At 25.9% G+C, this 9,036-nt stretch overlaps 1 protein-coding gene across 1 annotated transcript; it reads right to left on the bottom strand.

Moving 5' to 3' along the window:
• Positions 1 to 459: 459 nt before the first annotated feature.
• LOC115716720 (bidirectional sugar transporter SWEET4) lies at positions 460 to 4,628 on the bottom strand. Its single transcript, XM_030645596.2, has 5 exons — positions 4,355 to 4,628; positions 3,992 to 4,028; positions 3,320 to 3,698; positions 2,074 to 2,193; positions 460 to 1,430 (listed from the first exon to the last, which is right to left on the bottom strand). The coding sequence occupies exons 1-5, from the start codon at positions 4,395 to 4,397 to the stop codon at positions 1,245 to 1,247; spliced, it is 765 nt and encodes a 254-aa protein (XP_030501456.1). The 5' UTR covers positions 4,398 to 4,628; the 3' UTR covers positions 460 to 1,244.
• Positions 4,629 to 9,036: the final 4,408 nt, after the last annotated feature.

Below are 9,036 nucleotides of genomic sequence, written 5' to 3'. Positions count from 1 at the left end.
GCTAGGAATTTTTATTTATTTATTTATTTGTTTTCTTATGAGTGGGCATATAACACATGTTACAAATTTACTCTTTATAACAATTAGAGAATCTCTATATATGAGAATAATTTTGCACATGAAGTAGTGATAATATATATTTGTATATTCGTATATATTATAGATATCATCATAGATAATATTCTTGAAGAAATTTTGCAGTGACCTATTCCTTCATATATATATATTTATATATATTATATAATGTTAAAAGAGTTATTAATGGTGATTTTTGTTTTTGTTCATTAGTAAGAATTAATGTTTTTTTAGGAGTAATTTGCACCATGAATATTTAAATTTAACTCTCAGTTGCAAATAAATTTTTAAGTTTAATTTTTAGCACCAATAATACCTAAGTTATATTTCTAGAACTCTGTAGGTACTTAATTATTAAGTATTAAGTAAACTGCCATGTGAGAATTCCTGATTGGTCTAAGTCATAAATTTTTATTTTTATATTAAAAAAAATAAATTAAATATACAAATAAAAAAATGATACGTGGATAATAACTTGACATGTAACTGTCGGGGTACTTACAAAGTTCCAGAAATATAACTTAGGTATATTACCGCTAAAAATTAAACTTAAGTATTTATTTGCAACTGAGAATTAAACTTAAGTATTTATTTGCAACTGAGAATTAAACTTAAGTATTTATGCCGTAAATTACTATTATTTTAGTAATAAATTTTAGGGTGATTCTACAATGCACTCCCTTAAAAGGGATGTACTGATGCACCCTTGACTTGTTTCAGCATCCGAAAGAATTTTTTAATCTAATTTTTTTTCATATTCATGTACGTTATAGCTATTTAAGATAACCTACAAAATTTTGAGAAATTCAGAATAATTTACAATATAGAAAATAATGTTCAAACAGTCTATTTTACACGCGTATAAAATAAAATAATCACGCGTGCAACACACTGTTTGAACGTATTTTTTGGCGTGTTAAACTTTTCCAAATTTCTTAAAATTTTGCAGGATGTCTTAAATAACTATAACGTACATGACCATGAGAAAAAATTTGACTAAAAAATTATTTCCGGTGCTAAAACAGATAAGAGTGCATCAATGTATCCATTTTAAGGGGGTGCATTGTAGAATTTCCCTAAATTTTATATCTCAAAACATCACTTCTCTTTCTCTCCATTTCAAGTAGTTTTGGGGCCATTTTTGATAAGCAATTTAGATGGCAACCCTATTATTGTTGTCCTTGTTGGGTTCTTGTTTTACATTGAAGTTCAAGTACTTCATCCACTACAACCACTTTTGATAAATCAACCTCCTTCCCTTTCCTTGCTTCCATAATTTTCTTTGTGGACTTGTAGAATAAACCATAAAGTGTCAACTGGGCCAGCCCAAGTAATAAGCCCAACCCACATGATATCTGCAGTTCCATGATTCAATACTATATAAGCAACTGAAATTTTTTTTTAGTAAATTTTAGCTTTTTTCAAAAAAAAAAAAAAATACATATATTTTCTAAGAAATTTTTTAAAAAATATATGAAAAAAATAGCTTACGGTATTATCTCAGGGTAACCAGTAACAATAACATTATACTTTTTTCTCTATATTTTAAATTTTTTTCCCAAAAACTAATTATTCTAAACAAAAAGCTATATATTTTCACAAATAATATAAAAACCCATCAAATGTGTAATTTTCACAAAAAAAAAATATATATATATATATTTGATCTTATTTTGAAAAATGGAGTAAGTTAGAAGTTGGTTACTAATTATTTTGTCTACAAAAACATGCATGCATAATGAAGTTTCTAATTTATTAAATAATAATAATAATAAACAAGTATTAATAAATCTCTTATAACTACTAGGTGGTCTGCAATATTTCATGTCATTTTCTAAATTCATACTTGTAAATACTAGATAAATTTCCATTCTTTTTAATTAATTTTCAAAAATAAGTAAAAAAGAAAAAACCCCAATAATTTTGCTTAATTAATGGATGCATGAAATTGAAATTTAAGATATGAAAATAATAAAAGAGTTGAGTTTGGTAAATTACCAAAATTATGATATCAAATCGAATGAGAGAATAAGCAACCCAAACACTACCATTCACAACAGACGCAACAGACAGAAAGAATGGCATGTATTCCACACTTTTTGTCCTAATCACCATTTTCTGTAACAAAACGACAATATCAGATCAAAACGACAAAGAAAACTACAACCATATTAATGTCGTTTCTTCGTTCTACTAGCAAAGACCATTGTCGTATGTATTTTTTCCCTTGAAAGAAAAGTGATGAGCATTATTTTTGACATATTATGAGCATATTTAACTAGAAAAATTTATCAAATTCATTCAATTAATGTACTCAATACCTTTTCATAAAAAAAAAAAAAAAAAACAAAAAATAAAATGCATTCCATTATGTATTTAATTATAAGATTTGTTTTATGTACACTGCGGAATGTATTTTAGACTTAGTTTGATGTATTAATTTTGATTTTTAACCGTTAGATCAATTCAAAATTATCACAAAAAATCACTCCCATATATAAAATTCAATAATAAGTCCATAAATTATTAAATAGTAAGATTTTAGTCATATTTTATGATTGCATAATATAATTATTTTAAAACTTCATATATATATATATATATACTAGATGATCGTTACGTGCCAAGCCACGTACTATTAGTTTTATTTAATATTTTAGTTTTTTATTTTAATTAATAATTAAAATAGTATAATTATTTGAACAATTTATTTTAAAAAAATAAAATATGTGTCAGTATATTTAGTAAGTAAAACATAATTATGTTATAATAATTTGAACAATTTATTCTAATATTTAGTACGTAAAACATAATTATGTTATAATAATTACTAATAAGCACCAATAATATTTTCATATTCTAATATTTTTTAACCTTCTCCTCTTGGTGGTAAAATTAAAAATAAAACTAAAAATAATCACAAACATATAAGGTAAATATCTATATTTTTCTTTTTTTTTTAAAAATGCCGTTAGATAGGCACTTTTAATATATAAAGATATTAAGTTTTAATAAACCACGCTAAAAATAAAATTATAAAATTAAATACATAACTAGTGAGAATCAATTTTTTAAATAACATGTTAAATTTTCCTTTATGCATAGTTTTTTTTTTCTTAAAAAATCTATTACTTCAAATTGTGCCCTTAAATTTTTGCCATTGTTAAAAATTCTCTCCTAATTAACCAATACATTAATTATCTACAAATATTATTGTATATACATCGGATTAAAGATGACTTACCATGATGGTCAAAGGTGCAGAATACATCAAAATGTTGATGAAGACACAAGCAATGCCAACTATGAGTGACCTTTTAGCATGAGTATGAACAAGGTTTAAAACCAAAAATGTAAAAATGAAAGTAAAAATGAGCTCCAAGACCACTACCACAAGCAATTTAATTCTAGTTTTCTTGTCTGAGAAAAGAAAGTAAAATAAGATGAAGCAAAATTCGATCAAAATCCCTGTCGCATTGATAGTCAGTACAAGAAATCTTTCGGGTTGCACCATTGGTAGCCCATATAGGCTACACAACAAACAATTCATTAGGGTTGCGAGGTATGGTGTTGCTGAGTATTGCTCCACTGAACCTTTTCTCCATATATCTATCATTGTTGGCCTGAAAAGTTATGATGATATATAATTTTTATTTTGGGGTTACATTATACATTTTAATTTGTTTATTAAAATATGGGTTGATGAATAGTTTTTTGTTGTTTTCACTCATATAGTTAGTGATGCTATATAGTTATTAGTCTTAATATTTGTATGAAGTCTAATTAAATCAAAAGCATGAGCTTTTCTAATTCAACTAAGTTTTGTTACTAATCAATTTTAAATATATGAAACTGGAGTTTATTTCTCTGATCAGAATATAATTAATAATTGATAATTAATAATAAGTTTACGTACATTGGGGACAAGAAGAAAAAGAGTGTAATGATGTTTCCTGCATGCATGCAAATGAATCACAATATCAGTTTATTAATATTATTATAAACAAATTAATTAATAAGCAAAAAATTATGAAGATTTCTGTAATAAAATTCATATACATATATATTTAACTTAATTAATTGGTGTAGTAAATATATTTACTTTGTAGTTAAACAAATCTCATTAATTGTGCCACAATAATAATAAAAAAAAATCTAGTTAATAAAAATAATAGTTGTTGTCATTAAAAAAAAAAGTAGCAGTAATTAGAGAAAATAAAAGTGATGAATTATGAGTAGTTTATAATAATAATAATAATAATTAACACATAATTATTACCTAATATACCAACAAAAGTTCGAGCAACTTCAGCAGAAACCATTATTTGAAGAATGAAAAAACTCAGAGAAATTATAATTAGGTGATTAATAATAAGAGCCCAAAGAGGGCTTTATTGATTGTTATAATTAATATCTTCTATATAATTAGTATATATTATAATTCATTTATATATATTTATATGAAAGTATATATACTTAATTCCACTAATTTATTGCCCCCCTCCCAATTAGAGAGAACAAATGCCCAATATAAGATTAATTTGACGTGTGAAGAATATAATTATGTATATATAGTAGTATACCATATTAATTAATGTTGGCTTGATTATATATAATAATAATAATAATAATAATAATAATAATAATAATAATAATAATAATAATATGTATGTGTGTATATATTAATGAATATTCACTTAATAATATTATATAAATACAAAAAATTTTACTTTTAGTTACAACAAAACTTGTGAATGAAAGTAAAAAAAAATAAGTTATAACTAATTATAAATTATTATATTCCTATGTTGTGACTAAAAGGTCCGTGACTAAAAATATTGGTTACAAAAATTACAATTTATTGTGACTAAATATATTTTTAGGCACAACAAATAACTAAATTAGTAATAATTTGTAGCTAAATATTATGTTTTAATCACAAGTAATTTTTTGTTGTGATTAAAAATCACATTATTATAAAAAATTTATGTTGCGACGAAAAAATTATCACTAAATATAAAATAATTATTTTTTTAGTATATATATATATATATATATTAATACATTTTACAAATTTCAATATATATAATAATGTGAAAGAAAATATTTAATAAATATAATAACTACATTCTATCATTTATGGCATATGAAAATGATACAATATCATAACATATATAGAACATATCAATTTCACTCTTGGATTTGATTGATTAAATTGGTGAATCGAATTAATTCTTCAAATTTCACCATATCAAAAAAACTAGAATCGACTTTCTATTCCCACAACACAAATATATATATATATATATATATATATATTTATATAAAGCTATTATATCTAATCAAATCAATAATTTTACCGCCATATAATTCACCAAAAAGAAGAAGAATATATAATCTTACTGCCATAAAATACTATTGAGAATTTATTCAGTAAGTTTTTATGGTCACGCAGAATGCATCCCACTATGTATAAAAGTATTTTATTTTAATAAAATTTAATCAAAATTTAATTTGATGTGCGTAACTTTTTTAACGATTAAAACTCATTTGATCAAAATTTAATTTGGTGTACATAACTTTTTTAACGATTAAAAATTATTTGATCAAAATTTAATTTGATGTACGTAACTTTTTTAACGATTAAAAATCATTTGATCGACTTAGCTATTGTATATCTGTAACGTCCCCGCTTCAAGCCTCCATTAGGTCCTTACACCCACGGAATGAATGACTCTTATACACGAGTACGTCACTCTGGCTGCTTCTTGGACTGACGACTGACCCTACAGACCAACACGAGTGTTTCCAGCGTGCTTTGTCCTCACTCACACACTTCCTGGGAAAACTTCCCAGGAGCTCACCTATCCTGAAATTGCCCCAGGTCAAGCACGCTTAACTATGGAGTTCTTTCGTGATGGGCTACCAAAAAACAAGATGCACATTGTTGATATAGGTAGTACCAATCAATCCATTTAAGCTCTCTTCAACTGTTTAGTCCCATACCTACACAGTCTCAGAATCATCCCACTTGACCTTCCCCAGGCGATGTGGGATTGCACAGCTTACCCGATATTTCCCCTTACGGATCACGGGACTACTGACTGTCACAATCACCCCCCTTACGGGGTCCGACGTCCTCGTCGACCACACTTGCGGCTGGGTCAAGGCTCTGATACCATTTTGTAACGTCCCCGCTTCAAGCCTCCATATTAGGTCCTTACACCCACGGAATGAATGGCTCTTATACACGAGTACGTCACTCTGGCTGCTTCATGGACTGACGACTGATCCTACAGACCAACACGAGTGTTTCCAGCGTGCTTTGTCCTCACTCACACACTTCCTGGGAAAACTTCCCAGGAGGTCACCCATCCTGAAATTGCCCCAGGTCAAGCACGCTTAACTATGGAATTCTTTCGTGATGGGCTACCGAAAAACAAGATGCACCTTGTTGATATAGGTAGTACCAATCAATCTATTTATGCTCTCTTCAACTGTGTAGTCCCATACCTACACAGTCTCAGAATCATCCCACTTGACCTTCTCCAGGCGATGTGGGATTGCACAGCTTACCCGGTATTTCCCCTTACGGATCACGGGACTACTGACTGTCACAATATCAATAAAATTTTCTCAATATATTAACATAATTTATCCAATCAATTTAATGATCACTAAGAGTACTTGTTATAAAGTACTAGATCAATTGTTGCCAAATATTTTTACAAAAGAAAGGAAAGTAAAGACAAGGAAAAAGAAAGAGAGAGAGAAAAAACTATATTTATTAAGCATGAGTTACATGAGCTTATATACAAGCATATGTAACAAACACTGAACCAATATAACCAACTAATGACAGTTGGGTAACTAACATATATATATATATATAGTCAAAGTAACAAATTGTTTCCAATACACACTCTTAAACTTATAATTGGTAGGATCACCAATTTTGAGTTTGTATCTAAAAGAAGAGAACAGTTGACTAAAAATCAGCTTGGTTAGACCATCAGTAAATTGATCAAAAGCTATAATATGTTTCAGTTGGACCATTTGTTGAAGAATTTTCTCTCTCACAAATAGAGATTTAGTTCTATGTGCTTTGTGTGATCATGTAAATCTGGATTAGCAGTTAGAAAACCTGTACTTACGTTGTCACACCACACAACAGGAGTTTAGGCAGTGGAATGTGTAACTCAATGAACAAGAAGTGTAACCAAGTGTGCTCTGTGATAGTGTATCAATTGTTGCTTGATCCAGGTCTTTAAATTTTTATTTAAGAAAATTGTTTAAATATACTAATAAGAAAATGATACGTGTGGATAATGATTTGACATTTAACGGTCAAATAGCTATGAAGTTCAAGAAATATAACTTAAATATTATTACTACAAAAAATTAAACTTAGATATTTATTTACAACCGAGTTAAATTTAAGTATTTATACCAGAAATTATTTTATTTTATATATTGCAAACACTTATACATAGATGTTATATATTAATGAATATGATATTAATTATTTATGATGTTAAAACAATTTGATATCTTAATAATTCTTTTTTTTTTCTTTCTTTTATTGCATTATACAATAATATCATTAAATTATACAGTAATATTATCAATATATCTATTCTATATAAAGTGTGCCTATATAACTGAAATTCTTAGTTTATGAGAAATTCATGGGTGGTTTTTTATTTTTATTTAATAAAATAATAATAAAACAAATCCCATTAATATTTGAATTGATATTTGAACTGATATTAAATATTCGAGAATCACAACCCATTTAAAAAGAATACACAAAGGTTAATTCATTGTTTTTTTTTTACTTCTTTAAAAAACTTCATGATCTTTGAGATTGATTATTGTCTCAATCGTACCTCTTTAAAGGTCAATTCATATTATGGTGACAGTAAAAATTTTATTCGGATATTATATACAATTAATATAGTGGCAACTCCAATAGTCAAATTAAAATATAGTATCAAAATAATACTTAAAAAAATATAATTTTAACATTAATTTTTTCTTATATTCTAATCACAATACTAAAATTTACCATAAAAAATATTCTTTATTACTATACTAATTTATTAAATTATCTCACATTATAATATTTATATAAATATAAAAATTTAATCATAGACACAATATTTTAATATTAAAAACTAAAAAAAAAAAATAGTCTATAGTGTCTCACTATTCAAATATCATAAAATATTTCACTTATTCAAATCACATTAAAAAAAAAAATTAATATGAATTTTAAATTTTTAAAAAATTCAAGATATTTTCACACTTAATATTTTTCAAATATTTAACCCCAAAAAAAAAATAAATAAAGAACAAAAAAATAAAAAAATCTTAATATGCCATAGAATAGAAAGATCAGGTATATATATCAAAACTAACAGCTCGGTTCATATTACGACTTCTATAGAGACAAGTATAAAAAAAATGAAAGGAAAATCATTAATTTGCTTCTTCTTCTTCGTATTGTTTTCGAAGAGAAAAAGAAAAGGTTATCTAATTTGTATAAATTGTATTGGTATTACAAATATACAATACTTTAAATTGTATTGGTTCTACAAAAATACATTACCTTTTTTTTTTGAAAAAATACATTACCTAAAAGAGAAATACATTACCTAAAACAAAAACTAAATATAACAATACCTTAAATTGTGTTTTCACATTTATTTAGTCTGAGTTCACATTTATTGATTCACTACATATTTTGTTTTATAATTAATTAATTGTTAATCAATTTTTTTATGTATCTCTATAATTTCTATTTCTTTTATTAATGTGAAACTTTAGCCTTAATTAGTTCCCTTCTAACCTAATAAAATTAAGCCAAATCTACTTCTCACTTCTCTTTCATTATATTTTAATTGATGTTTCATTACGTGATTCTTTATATATTCTCTATATATTTTTCTAGATATTTAG

Source organism: Cannabis sativa, chromosome 5 (assembly GCF_029168945.1).
Source record: "Cannabis sativa cultivar Pink pepper isolate KNU-18-1 chromosome 5, ASM2916894v1, whole genome shotgun sequence".
Classification (NCBI taxonomy): Eukaryota; Viridiplantae; Streptophyta; class Magnoliopsida; order Rosales; family Cannabaceae; genus Cannabis; species Cannabis sativa.
This window is presented reverse-complemented; position numbering and strand designations above follow the sequence as displayed.